This window comes from Poeciliopsis prolifica, unplaced genomic scaffold, assembly GCF_027474105.1.
Source record: "Poeciliopsis prolifica strain line A6 unplaced genomic scaffold, Auburn_PproV2 SCAFFOLD067, whole genome shotgun sequence".
NCBI classification, from domain to species: domain Eukaryota; kingdom Metazoa; phylum Chordata; class Actinopteri; order Cyprinodontiformes; family Poeciliidae; genus Poeciliopsis; species Poeciliopsis prolifica.
Window position 1 is genome coordinate 2,026,995 of NW_026562442.1, and position 13,498 is coordinate 2,040,492.

Consider the following 13,498-nt stretch of genomic DNA (forward strand, 5'->3'; position numbering starts at 1 on the left):
CTGCTAAATAAAAACGTATGTGAAGTTTTTTATACCATGCCTTCAGGTCTGTCCTGTTCTCTGTCTATGGGCGCGCACTCGGAGGCGTGGCCGTAGCAGAAGCAGTTCCCTCGGACCACCATGTCGAAGAGTGCGTAGTAGTACTTCTCCGTCACTTCCTCTCTGATATCCACCAGGTTGTCACCCAGAGTGTGGAGCTTGATGAACTTTATTCTGAGGTTTGTGATCTTCAGCATGTCTAAAACATGGAGAAAACACTTTTCAAAAAAATGTAGTTAAATGTGTGAAATTATGAAAACTGTCTATGGGCATGAATCCACTTGATTCCTTCATCAGTAAAATTGAACTTTTAAAACATTTTTACACAATTATTTACATTTTAGCTTAATAGCTTCTATTTTAAGTATTTTAGCAAGTTAAATATAAATGTATCTATAAATGTTATATTTTTTACCTGCTGCAGGTTTTTTCTACCTTTAAGTTACTTCAAATAATATTACTTCATAATAGCTATTATTGTTATTGGTTTTAGAGAACTAACGACATCCCTGTTTTCAAGCCAAATTTTGTTAAATATTTGGAGAAATTTAAACAAAAAGCTTAAATTTCTTTTGTTTTTACTTTATTTGTAGATTGTAGATATTTATATCTGTTTGGTTTGTTACTTTGTTCTTTTTTTTAAGTTTAGAAAATAAAGTTTCTTTCTAAAATTTGGATTTAAGTGTTTTCCATGAGGGTACTTTTACCATGGTGCTGAAACTGTGAGAAATTCTGAAAAGCCAGCAGTTCAACAGTGCATCTCTCACATCAATGAATATAATATATTTAAAAATATGTTCACTTTCTTGGTTTGGGCTACAAGACAAAGAGGAAACAAGAATATTGTTTCATTTTTTGAGAATAAAGTTATTTTTAGTGCTGAAATAAAAAAAAGAAAAAAGGTTTTTGTATGGGTTTGTGACTGGGGAAGAGATATTATGTCTCAGAATGGATGTAAATGGGTTTACAAAGTCCAAGTTGCTTCTGTATGTGAAATTCCTCTCCAAGCGTTTCCTCTCTGACCTCTTCGCTGTGGGAAGCTGCACAGCCAATAACAGGAAGTTACAGGAAGCTATTTTTGTTTGGATTCTTTGTGTGTAAAGTTGCCTTAATGAAGTTTTGCTTACTGATTTGTGTATCCTAAACAAGCCGTCTTTAATGAGAAAATGCAGCTTACTCTGGATCCTCAAGCTGTAGGGGTCATCAATCTCAAAAGCAGGATCCAGCACCCGAAATATCACCTAAAAGAACAAGAATAATCTAAACCAAACTCTGCAACAAGGGTAAAAACAAAAATACACATGACTAGTTCACCTCTCCCTCTGTGGATGGTTCAAAGTCTGAGTAGCGGGTGTCACAGATGATTTCGTCCACTCTACGCATCGGTCCAGTGGAAATGCCGGGAAAGACAGACTCGCAGTTTTGGGCGAAGTATCGATAAACCTGCCATGTTTCTCCAAAATCCATGGACCGTTCAATCATCATGGCAGCAGGACGAAACGTCTGCGAACACAAAACCTTGTTCAATGAAGCTGAAATAAAAACAAATATGATTTCTTTTTTAAAGTCATGTCCCTCTTAACTTGTTTGCTCTGTCTTGCTATTAAGCTAGCTGACAGCTATAGTCAATGGTGTTAGCTTCTTAGATACTTTTACGATAGGAGGATGTAGCTTGCAAAATGTTTTCTAAATGAATGAAATGGTTGCTAAAATCAGTTTTATATACTAACAGCAGTTGAGTTATTGTTCTGCTTGTCAAAAAAAGATTTTGTAATAAATAAAATATGGGTTTGGTTTCTGTTAGGATTTCATATGCCCTTAACAGTCCTGGTTGTTTCTATTTTCATTTTTGCCTGAACATTTGAACAGCTAACACTCCTGGCATTACAGTACAGAAACGGATGCTGATTTTTTATTTATTTTTTTGTCCTGTGATGTTGCCAGAAAACAGGATATGAAGGGACTGGGGAACCGTGTCCCCGAGTGTGTTTTGACTACAAGTGGAGGCAAATTATTTAGAGGTCAAAAGCACCTTCCTCTTACTCCTTCTCTCAGGAAACCAGAATGACTTTCTGAAGGTCTCTGAGAATTTATCTCGTTCTGATTTGACGTAGAATGAATCCAGTACCTTGAAGGTCATGATGAGATGTGTGAAATGAAACTCGGCCTCCAGGTCCAGCTGGATAGTTACATTCTCCACACCTGCAGGAGAAAGACCAACCAGAAAATTAATAATTCACACCTATAAATTTACTAGAATTTAAAATGCTGATCAGCTTTTCCCAAAATGACTTTCTGAATAAAAGCAAGCGGAAAGACAAAGGTACAAACACAAACAAAATGCAGATTTGTTTACTTTCGCATGCTAAAAGAACTACAGCAGGGATGTCAAACGTGTGGCTCGGGGGCCATTAGCAGCCCTCTGAAAGATTTTGGGCGGCCCCCGAACGTCAAATAAAAAAAATAAAACTACTTGATTAAGTAAAATTAATTTTGCTTAATTTTTCATACATTAAGCAGAATTAATTTACCTAATTACAATTCCTTTTTAGTAAGTTCAAATTAATTTTTTAAGTAAATTAAAATTAATAACTTGAAAACAATCAATCCCCCAAAAATTTAATTTGGGCCTATCTTATACTAATGTAATTTTGTTTTTAGATTTTGTATCTAAAAAGTCAACAGTTTTGATGTAAATAAATATTTTTTTTTATTAATCAAATAAACAAAAAAAATGCACAAAAGGTTTGTTTCATGAATGTTACTAAAACAAACATTTTTTGTGACCTCAAGTGCTTTTGCCATAACAATTTTGGCCCTCATGGCAAAATGTTGGACACCATTGAACTACACGACTGCTTCAAGGGAATTAAAACTTCCCATGTGAACGCTAACATACGTCTCCAGCTTCCTGCTGTTTCAGAGCCATCTGCACCACTGGCTCCTGCTCCAACTATGACTCACTCTCCTGACAGTTTCCCACCATTCAGAAACAGTGCGAGTCTGGAGCATAAATGCTTACATTACGAGGGATTTACTAGGCATCCCACTGCCAGAGAGTCTGCTTTAATGTGATGGATGAGATTCTGATTCTGACCCTCTACAACTACTTCACTAAATTTTTCGAAGCGCCATGACAGACATCGGAAGAGGGACGAAGTGTTGAACAGAGCGACTGACATTGTTTTTCAAAGTTGTTTTGCCTGTTTATTCGTGGTTTCTTTCTTGTTCAGTTGGAGCTAATTTGTCTGTGAACGGGGCTCCTAGACGGCGGTATTTACCAAGTTTGGAAACAGCTAGCTTAGAAACCGACCCACACCTCCTCCCTCCTGAAGTGTTGATCAAATTACTGACTGTGTCTGAATTCACACCACATGATTAATATCTATGTGTCTTAAACAGCGTTTCCCTTTACGGCGTAGTAGCAGTAAAAACATACAAAAGACGTGATGCTAACCAGTTTATTCCATACATGCTAGGTTTCATGACGACGCGCCATTGTTTCCATGGTTACTAACAGTTAGACGCTGCATATCTTCTCCATAATGATATCTTTCCAATCATACATACTTATAAAGTTTATGAACATTAATCGTTTGAAAGTCATTATGACTGGCCGCATCTTTCCTTGTTTGAAGTTAAACAGTAAAATGGCGCATTTGGTTTTCACCGACCGCTCAGCATCCTGTGGCCCTTTGCACAATCTACTGCATGTACACTTTAAGTTAATTCTGTTACTATTATCACTATTGATTTAACTGCAAATTAAAAAGAAAAACATTTGAATGACCAAAATAATTTAGGTTTGGAAAATAAATCACTGTTTAGGAAGCTGACTGGCATGCTTGCTGTTTACTATGATAGCTTGATAGCTTAAACTCTTTTTTTTTTGCCTTTAGTTATCAATAAAATATATTTTTTTATGCTATATAAAATGTTTGATCGGCAGAACAATTTGTTCTAAGTAATATTTTGATGCCAAGATACATTTTTTTAAAAATCACAAAAGAATGCGCTAAAGCTACCCAGATTTTTTAAAAAAAATGATGTCAAAGATAAGTACCTGGTACACAATAGAAACAGCTTTAATCCTTCAGCATAGGAAACAAAAGTCCTACAATCCTGGGTTCAAAGTGAATTTCCTTCCTGTGAGACGATAATACCTTTAAAATGTTTGTCTTTTGCAAGTGCGGTCTTAAGATCTTTGGATGCTTCCTTTTTTGACACTTAAAAGTCATAGTTGTGTTTTGTGATGATACATTCGTTTCCTACAAGCACACCTGTTCTCCTTAGCACACCTGTATCCCCCCACCTCACACTTAGAGTGGCACTGTGTGTGAGGAGCTCTGTGATCTCCGGTTGGGTCATTATAGGCTCAGTTCCCATGAGAAAAACCTCACCAAGCTTTCACATGGTCTTCTACTTTAAAAATCTGTTCCTTTTTTGTTTGCTTCTCACCATTCTCAGACTGCCACCAGGTCTTGAGACGGTTGGGGGCGAAGGTGGTGACCACATTCTCAATCGTGTGGCTGATGGGGTTGTTGTCCTCATCGTACATCTCTCTGGAGTCACATATGAAACATTTCTTTTCCTCCTAACGGAAAGAAAACAGCAACCGATTGGTCAACTCTACCATAGCAACGATATTGCAGAAAACATGGAATCCAAAAATGCTTTATGGTCTCTTTTTATTTATAATCTATATATGAAATACACAAAGTTGGCATTTGTCTACGTAAGAAATTTAAGAACATTGTAAAACATCAACAAATATTTGGAAAGTAATTTCATTATTTTGTCTTTTCAATACATAAAAAAATCTGATAACTACAGATAGTATTGAAAGTCAATTTCTCTCTTTTAAAGCTGCAGTATGTAACACTTATAAGCATACTTTTTTACATATTTGTCAAAACTATCACTGTTTTGTGACAGGATCATCTGTGAATAAAGGATTAAGCTCCTCTGTTTTCTCCCGGTACTAAGAAGAAACAACCAATCACAGCCAGGAGGCGGGTCTTAGCGCTCTGCTAAAACCAAAGCTTCCTCTTGATAACAAACATAAAGCTAGTTAGCTCAGCTACCGATAACTATAGATAAACAGTTACATTTATGACGGATAAACATCATTGATATTTAGCAGTAAGTACACGTGAATGATTGACTGCGCTAAAACGCTCTGGTTGTTTTTTGGTCAGAAGAGGTGAATTACCCCAGATAGCAATAGCAACTCAGGGATAAGATGGAGGAGTTTGATATTTTCAGATTATCTGTCTAATATTACATCGTCACAAGATGACACAAAAAGATTGTTTTAAATAAAGGCCACATACTGCAGCTTTAAAGCAATAAATGCTGCAATATTTTGCTTTTAAGGAATTAAATGTATATATTTTTTTTATTAGCAGCTGTTCCTACCTTTTTAACAGTGTCAGACTTATTGCTAGAAATTATGCTTTTCTAACTGTTCTGTATTTAAGAACTGAATTTCTTTTGATTCTGTTTTACACCAATCAACAGAAGAAACTTAGAAAGGTCAAAAGGTGCAAATGATATTGATTTGTGGTAATTCAATCAAATTAAATTCATTCTGTTACATTAAATCACTTTCTGTTACTTAAATCAATTTCAAGATGATTTAAGATGTGCTCACAGTATACAAACATTAAACATAAATGTATAAATTATATAATAAGTAAAATAAAGGATTAAAGGACTTCTATATAACTAACACAAAATTAGCAAATAAAAAAAAATTCTTATTTTACTGCTAATTTTTCTCAAAATTGTTAAAAAAATATTGATTTTTAAGTAACTGCACCCTCAGCTTTACTTGATGGGAAGTTGTAGTTTATAATTGATTTGGCGACAATAAAAAGTCACATTTAGCATCAAACATTAGCACAAAGGCCATAAAACTTTTAAAATGGCACCACAAAATGTGCAATCTTGATTGCAAAAAAACACTAAAACAATCAGAAAATCCTGGAGGAACAGCTGTTTATTGATATTTTTACAGTTTAATGGCTTTTATTAATGTATTCTGGCCTGATCTTGGTTATTTATTAAAACATCATGTTTTCTACACTTCTTCCACTGTAACAGGAAAAAGTGAAACCAGTGAGTTTTGTAAGTCATGTTTAATGTTGCATCACTCCCTCTTAGACCTTCAACCCACATTTTCTGGCTCACAAACTCTTGAATGTCTGAGTGATGGAGTTTGTGAAAAACCAAAACAAGTCCAGCTAAGTGGATCTATTTAGCAGCCGTGGGGAAAAAAAACATCTGAAACTCTAAAATCTGCAGCTCATGCTTGAGGACTGTGCTCATCCTCGGAAACGTTTTCATAAAAACACTATTCATGTACGCACACAGATTAGAAGAGAATATCCCAAACCTCACCCCTGGATTTTATTCACACAGGGCAGGGATTGTGAGCCACACAGAGCTTTTATTGTGGAGGGGAATGCCTCCACTCCCACTTGACAAAACAGCAAGAAGACGTTATACATGCGCTTCCTCCCACACACAGACACGCCATCTAAAAAGTTTTATCTCTTGCAACTACAGGATTTGCAAAAAAAAAAAAAAAAAAAAAGTCACGTTCTGTGAGCTGTGAACCACATCACTGACACTAAATCATGAGTTTGTTTTCTTTATGGTTCATATGTAATAATTCACAGTCATTAAAATGCCATCTTTAAGACCAAAAGACATTTCGGCTGTTTTCAATTAACTGGTTCACGTTCCGTCAACAGCTAACCCAGACAGCAATGGATGTTCATTCAATGTTTAATGAACCAATCAATCAATTTGACCTAATTAACTGTCGAATCAATTGATGGTTTGTGGTCGAATCAATATTGATTTTCTTAGTATAAAATGTGAATTTAGATCGGGTATCGTATCAGTTATGGTTGAAAACCTAACATTGACTCAATAATAATTCAACATGGATTCAATAGTTCAATCTAACCATATTTCAATGTTAATTCACTCATATTTTGCTACCTGGGAACCCATTTAAACTTGTCAACACATTCATTTGTTTAATCGTTTATAACAAATGAGTAAAAGTTTAGAGTTAAATTGTTGATTTCAGGCCTATAACGAGTCTTTATTCAAAGAGTTACAATTTTATCCGTCTAATTCCTCAGGAGTTAAACAAGCAAAATCTAATTTTGTGTTTTAATTATAAAATTCTTGAGCATGGATTCCCTTGCTCTTTGACCTTTACCCCACATCTCTTTAAATTAACATTACTGGACTTTAGGAATAACCAGTAATTTCTTACTGGTGTTCTGCCAATTAAAACCATCTAGCATGACTGAAACCTACTCAGAGTTCAGTTTTCCTTTCGATTATGTTCAGTGTCTGAATCATCTTTATAGAGATTGTAGTCAGAAGGCCACAGCAAAAGCAGCAAACATCTGGAAGACTTTCTTTCCTACGTCGTAAAATAATCCTGATTATGTGGACTCTGTACTTCTGAAGTTGTTTTCATTCAATCTCTGCAGATAATCTATGAAACATTAAGCAAATTGCTCCAACTTCAGACTTTCCTTGATGTTTTAGTAAAATTTCCACTCATTAAAACCAGATATTTTCATACCATGTACAAAAAAAAACTTCCTTTGGAGTCCTTCATCCAATTCATAGTTAGTTTGGAATAATTCTTCGGGTCTTTGTCCAATTAGAAGATCCATTTGTGATCATTTTTATTTGTTCTGCCTAGTTCCTTAACATTTTCTTTATACATTTGAATTTGTTTCATTTTCTCCTCCTGCAACAGAACAACCAGAGACTTTCAGATTTGGTAATGATGGTAATTGTGAACATGTCTCCAAAAAAGGTCTTTGTCACTGAGTGCATCTACAAATTACAATCTGGCTTTCTTATGCTGTTCTGACTTTAATGTAATATTTCTAAAGTCAAAGTTATATTAAGACTTTATTCTCAAAATATTTTGACTTCATTCTCTGAATTGTATTATTGTTATTTTTTATTTAAAACCTTTTTACAGCTTTTTTAAGATCATAAAATGCTCTGTTGGATTTTATGGTCTTTCCAAAATTGTTTGAATATATATATTAATCAGAAATTGTTGAATTAGAAGAAAGTAATAAAGAACATCTTATACATCGGACACAATTATTTGTAATTTATCTATATTTTTATTTTCTTTAGAGTATGATGTGTAAAGTGCAAACTCATAAGTTTCTCCTGCCTAACTCCTTATTAAACAAATATAAATATGTCTGAAATAAATGAATAACTTGGTTATCCAACAGAAAAAGTTCACTCTGATTTTGTCAGATCGTGAGGAAAAAATGTCCTGTGTCGTTCTGTATGAATTTAAAAATAAGGCTCATGTCTTACTTCCAGGTGTCCGACAATGCAGAAGCGCTGGGGCTCCTGGAGGCCGCAGGTGGAGGAGGCGGTGAGTCTGTGCGCTCTGCCGATCAGCAGGTCCCCTGTGGCGGGGTAGCAGCTGCCCTCCGTGCACACATCTGCAAACTCCGGCTCCTGTGCCCTGACAGGACTCCACAGCGCTGCAGGGAGGAGAACCATGTCAGGAAAGTCATCTCTACATTCCTGTATTTGGATTCTATTAGAAGAAAACCTTTTCAGAAAGATTATGGTTTCCAAAACACAATAAAAAAACAACATATGGTTTGAATTACATGTTCTGCTGCAGTGGAAACAATTTGGAAACTCATGTTTCTCATCCTAGCGAGGTTTCAGCAGAACATTTTTATAAAGATGTTAAGGCTGAACTCACCTAAAGCTGTTAGACAGAATATGAAGGCCCTCATCTTCCAGAGAGGTGGCCGTTTTTCCTGGAAGACGCTGAGGAGTCGTTACGCCGAGGAGTTTGTGTAAGTCAAGAATGAAGGGAGTCGTCTTCAGAAAAGTTCTCATCCCAACAACTCCACCCCGCTGTCAGCTGCAGTCCACAGCGGGGAGCGAAAAACAAGCTCTCCATCTGCTGGTGGAAGTGTATAAAACACAAGAGGAACTCTGGACATGTCAGAATTTTTATTTTTTATTATTTCCATGCAATAAAAAGGACTATGGAGCTCCCAGAAAATGTTCCCCTGTCCTCTAGGGGGCTCAGTAAGCAACAACATATTTCACAAAAAGGAAAAAGAAAAGATAAAGGAAGCAAATATTTTCTCTTCTGACTCCTCTTGCATAGCAAATTTATTTTTCTGTACAGCTGATTTTATGTTATTATATGGAACAAAAAAGAGCAAATCTATATTCTGACCATAACTTCTATGTATTTTAAAATTAAAATCATATATTACCTCTATTTGCTTTTTATGATTGTTTTATAAATCAAAACTGTATGTATCCGTCTTCTTTCTAGATTCGACTGGCAAACATAAGTGGAAAAACAAAAGAAAATTCTTTGTCTTCTGTGTCTAATGTTCGTGACTATAACAAATTTTTCTCCTTTCTGTTGATTATATATCAAATTTATCTTAAAATCAGAAAAATGCTATTTTTCATTTTATCTTATAAAACAAAACCAATAGCACATTGTTTTAGTTTACAATACTGTTTGTGATGCGAGTATTCCATTAAATGCACTGGAATTTATTTTTTCTGAAGCGGAACCTTGGTGGGTTGGGAATTCTCAATCGGACCTCTTATAAAGACGGACCGGACGTAGCGTGAGGTTATCGAGCGGCTTTCTGAAGTGGAGCATCTGAGGAGTTTTTATCGCGTCTGCTCTCCTGTAAGTAGGTCCTTTATTGGTCTGTTTTCCTGCGTACCTGACAGTTGTCGCACTGTTTATTTATAAGGCGGAATCCGGTGATATTGACGAAATTTTGAAGGTTTAAATTTGGACCGAGCCCCGTGGCGGGAGAGTCCACATTCTGCCGTCTGTGACTTTGCGTCCACGTTTACCGTTTTTATTTTTAACCCAATAAATAGTTGCCTAAAACGGTCAGTTTGGTTCTTTGACTTACAGACGCGTTTTCCATTTAACTCACTGCTGCTAATTGTTGTCGATAAAATCACATAATGCAGGCGTTACTTTCATCTCAGACCATCAACCACTCTTGTCAGTTTATTTTTATTTTTTACATTTGTCTCTCTTTCATTGTTAGTCCTCCGACTTTCTTTAAAATCTGAAAGTTTTTAGCTCTGGATTAGTCTGGAAAAAGTAGTTGATACAGAAGAAGATATTTATAAAGACTAATAATATGAAAAGTTCAGTTTTTAAGATTTTTACACATTTTCCACGTCAAAATCCAGACCTTTCCCAAACTTCAATTCTATTTTCTAAACTTTACTTTTAGAACTTGGTAAAGTTCAGAAATTGACAAATTTATGCTTTTTACAAATCAAGTTTTATCAAAAGGAGATTAATGTCTCCTGTTCTTTCCATTTTCAGGCCAGGAAAGTTTTGTTTTGACTAAAAGTTGTTTGCTGAACAGACAAGATGCTGAGAAGTGCTTCAGCGCAGGTGAGATTAAACTCGCATGTGTTTCTTTCAGTACAATTGCACAATGAAGGAAGAGTACCATACATTTATATGCTTTTTGCAGTGAAACTCCTCTAGACAAAACCAATTGTTTAAGATTTCTAATTTCCCTCAGATCATCCGACAGCTGGTGAGACACAGGAGCACAGAGGCAAATCTCATCCTGGAAAGATGTAAGATGAAAATGTTTGGGTTCTTTCCTTTAATAATGCGTATTACGGTCATTAATTTTTCTGAGTTGGTCACGTCAGAAGGTTATTTGTCAGATGAACCATTTCTATGTTTGTGTGTACTTTGTACGTATTAACTAAGTAGTAGTCCAACAGATTTAAATTTTTTGGTTTTTATAAAAGATGAACAACATGATATGAGTTACTGAACAGAACTAATTTGAATCATTCATTCTTAATTATGAACTTGCTTGCAGCAATAAACCGCGTTCAGCTGCTGGGGCGAGTCGGGCAGGACCCGGTGATGAGGCAGGTGGAGGGTCGGAACCCTGTCACCATCTTCTCACTGGCGACCAACGAGATGTGGCGCTCTGGGGAGGGAGAAACGAGCTCTACAGGTGGGAGGTTGTCTAAATTTCAAGTTAGCATTGTTTAAAAAATTCATTTACTTCTTTTTTTTGTTTGTTTGTTTTGTTTTAACTATTTGGTTTATGATCATGTGTAAGCCAAATGGCGTCCTTTGTTTCTGTGGATATTAAACCTTTGAGACCAATAAAATATTTTTGGTTTTGAATGATTTAAAGATCTGAATCACTTCTATGGGCTTGAGTCAATTTAGGACTAGGCTGTTCGAACGTTTTGCCTCACTGGTCAAACTTGATTTGTCAAAAAGACCTGAGGATTTCAGAAAATGATTCTTTTAAAATTAAACTAAAATTTCCTGGCCTTATTTTTAATGGTATCATTAAAAATATTTATTTTTGTTGGAAAGACAAAAGTAAACTATTCTAGAGCCTAAATATAAGAAATGTTTGGCAGATTTGTACTGTTAAAAGAAATATCTGTCACTTGTTTATTGAAAAAAGGAAAAACGTGTCATTTGGCAGCAATGAAAGCATAATTTGGGATCTGGAACAAGACTGATTTTGTCCTCACTAAAGATTAATTCATTGTATTTTAATATGATTTCAATTTGTGTATAGTCTTTCTCTCCTGATTAAAAATAAAAAGTTTTTCATCTGCACCAAAAACCTCCTTAATGCAGATGGTTATTGCATCTTAACCGATAAAAACTTCATTATATCAGTTAAAATGAATTTTTTTTCATTTTAACTGGTTGTGCAATGATTAATTTTGGCCACCAGAGGTCAGCAAAGAGTTCCAACTCTGGTTTACATGTTGAGCTTCTGTTTAGTGATCCTCATTTTCCTTCAGCCTTCTTGGTTTATTCATCATCCTCATTAGAAATTATAAACACAAACTGTTTCTGAGCTTGTTGAGACAGGAGTACACACCAAGGCAGCTGGGATTTATTCTGCATTAATTAAGGTCAGGAATGTGGCTGTGTTTTCCAAGGTTCAGCGTCAGCAGCCTAAATGTTTCTGTCTCCAGGAGACGTCAGCCAGAAAACGACGTGGCATCGAGTCTCGGTGTTCAAACCGGGCCTGAGGGATGTCGCCTACAATTATGTCAAGAAAGGGTAAGAACAAAATGGCCGACACCTGACTGGATGTTGGTGAGAAGCCAGCAGATCAGCAGCATTTTATGGCTCTTTTTTTTTACCAAACTAAACAAGAACCAGATGGAATGTTTTTATTTTCATCCTGTCCATCCTTGTATGGACCAGTCGACGAGTCAATGGGAGGACTGGTTGATGGAAGACTGCTGGACACATGGATGAATGAATAAATGATGGATGGATGGAAAAATTAATGGTTGTGTGAGAATTTGATGGATTAATAAACTGATAGATGGTTTGATGAAGGAATAGATGGATTGGTGGATGAACGGATAGATGGATTCAAATTTTCTCTGACGATTTATAAATGAAATATGATTATCCAGTAGAGTTTTATCTTTTAGCAGATGTTCATTTTTAAAGTTTACAAGAAAGAAGTTCCTGCTTACATTCTTATCAATTAAAATGAAGTAAAGCGGTTTCATGTCATTAATAACTGCAGAGTGATGAAGCATTTCCTCCTATTAATACATTTACTGTTGTCCTCATTAGGTCCAGGATTCTAGTGGAAGGAAAACTGGATTATGGAGAATATGTGGACAAAAACCAAGTCAGGCGCCAGGCCACCACCATCATCGCAGGTCAGATTTATTACAGCTGTACCTTCTTCATCTTCTTCTCTCAGCAACAAATCAAATATCTCATTTTCTCTCCTTACAGACAACATTGTTTTTCTGAGCGACAACATCAGAGACCGAACCTGAGGGATGTTTTCCTCCTCGAATCCATCTATGGATACAAACAACTTGTAGTTTCACTTTTCTTCTTCAAACCAAAATAAGACTTGAGGACTACTAACTGTTTAGTATGAGGGGGGGCATAAGCTGTGATCATGTTTGACCGTGGGGCCCCCAGCTGGCAGAAATGAAGACGTTCAAAGAGGAGCAGAAAGAAGCTCTGTCCATAAAAAGTTTGATTTCTCTAACTGTACATAGCATCACTTAAAATAAATGAGGCCTGTTCTGTGTTTTCCACTGTAGAAATCATGACACAGGGATTGTTTAATTCATCCAACTCGCTTCAAAGTTTCTTCTTAATGGGGACCTATTACGCAAAAATCACTTTTTGTACATTTTTATACTTTGATTTGGATTTCTACTGCTTATAAAAGCAGCATGAGAGCTTAAAAAAAGCCATTTATTTTTGGTAATAAATTAATGGTGCTTTTTTAATCTCTGGAAAATGAGCCGTTTGAAAAACCTTCTGAATGTTGCGTCACAAATCAACAGACACTGTGCCGTCACTTAGCAACCCCACTGGAGTTCTATTTGT

At 35.8% G+C, this 13,498-nt stretch overlaps 2 protein-coding genes across 3 annotated transcripts in view; one reads left to right on the forward strand and one right to left on the reverse strand.

The window, feature by feature from the left end:
- LOC129351495 (laminin subunit beta-1-like) overlaps positions 1 to 8,910 on the reverse strand; it is a 27,169-nt gene extending 18,259 nt beyond the window's left edge. The window contains exons 1-7 of the mRNA XM_055020352.1: positions 8,822 to 8,910; positions 8,419 to 8,591; positions 4,498 to 4,633; positions 2,168 to 2,241; positions 1,354 to 1,542; positions 1,217 to 1,280; positions 36 to 238 (exon numbers count right to left, since the gene is read on the reverse strand). Coding sequence (XP_054876327.1) covers positions 36 to 238; positions 1,217 to 1,280; positions 1,354 to 1,542; positions 2,168 to 2,241; positions 4,498 to 4,633; positions 8,419 to 8,591; positions 8,822 to 8,855 — 873 coding nt within the window. The 5' untranslated portion in view covers positions 8,856 to 8,910. The remainder of the gene's footprint in view (positions 1 to 35; positions 239 to 1,216; positions 1,281 to 1,353; positions 1,543 to 2,167; positions 2,242 to 4,497; positions 4,634 to 8,418; positions 8,592 to 8,821) is intronic.
- Positions 8,830 to 13,209, forward strand: ssbp1 (single-stranded DNA binding protein 1). Of its 2 annotated transcripts, none has more exons than XM_055020354.1 (8): positions 8,830 to 8,918; positions 9,658 to 9,784; positions 10,448 to 10,519; positions 10,653 to 10,710; positions 10,965 to 11,105; positions 12,100 to 12,187; positions 12,719 to 12,807; positions 12,887 to 13,209. In XM_055020354.1, the coding sequence occupies exons 3-8, from the start codon at positions 10,496 to 10,498 to the stop codon at positions 12,928 to 12,930; spliced, it is 444 nt and encodes a 147-aa protein (XP_054876329.1). In that variant the 5' UTR covers positions 8,830 to 8,918; positions 9,658 to 9,784; positions 10,448 to 10,495; the 3' UTR covers positions 12,931 to 13,209. The 2 variants fall into 2 exon arrangements, with proteins under 2 accessions (XP_054876329.1, XP_054876330.1); XM_055020355.1 differs by lacking the exon at positions 8,830 to 8,918 and adding an exon at positions 9,407 to 9,472.
- Positions 13,210 to 13,498: the final 289 nt, after the last annotated feature.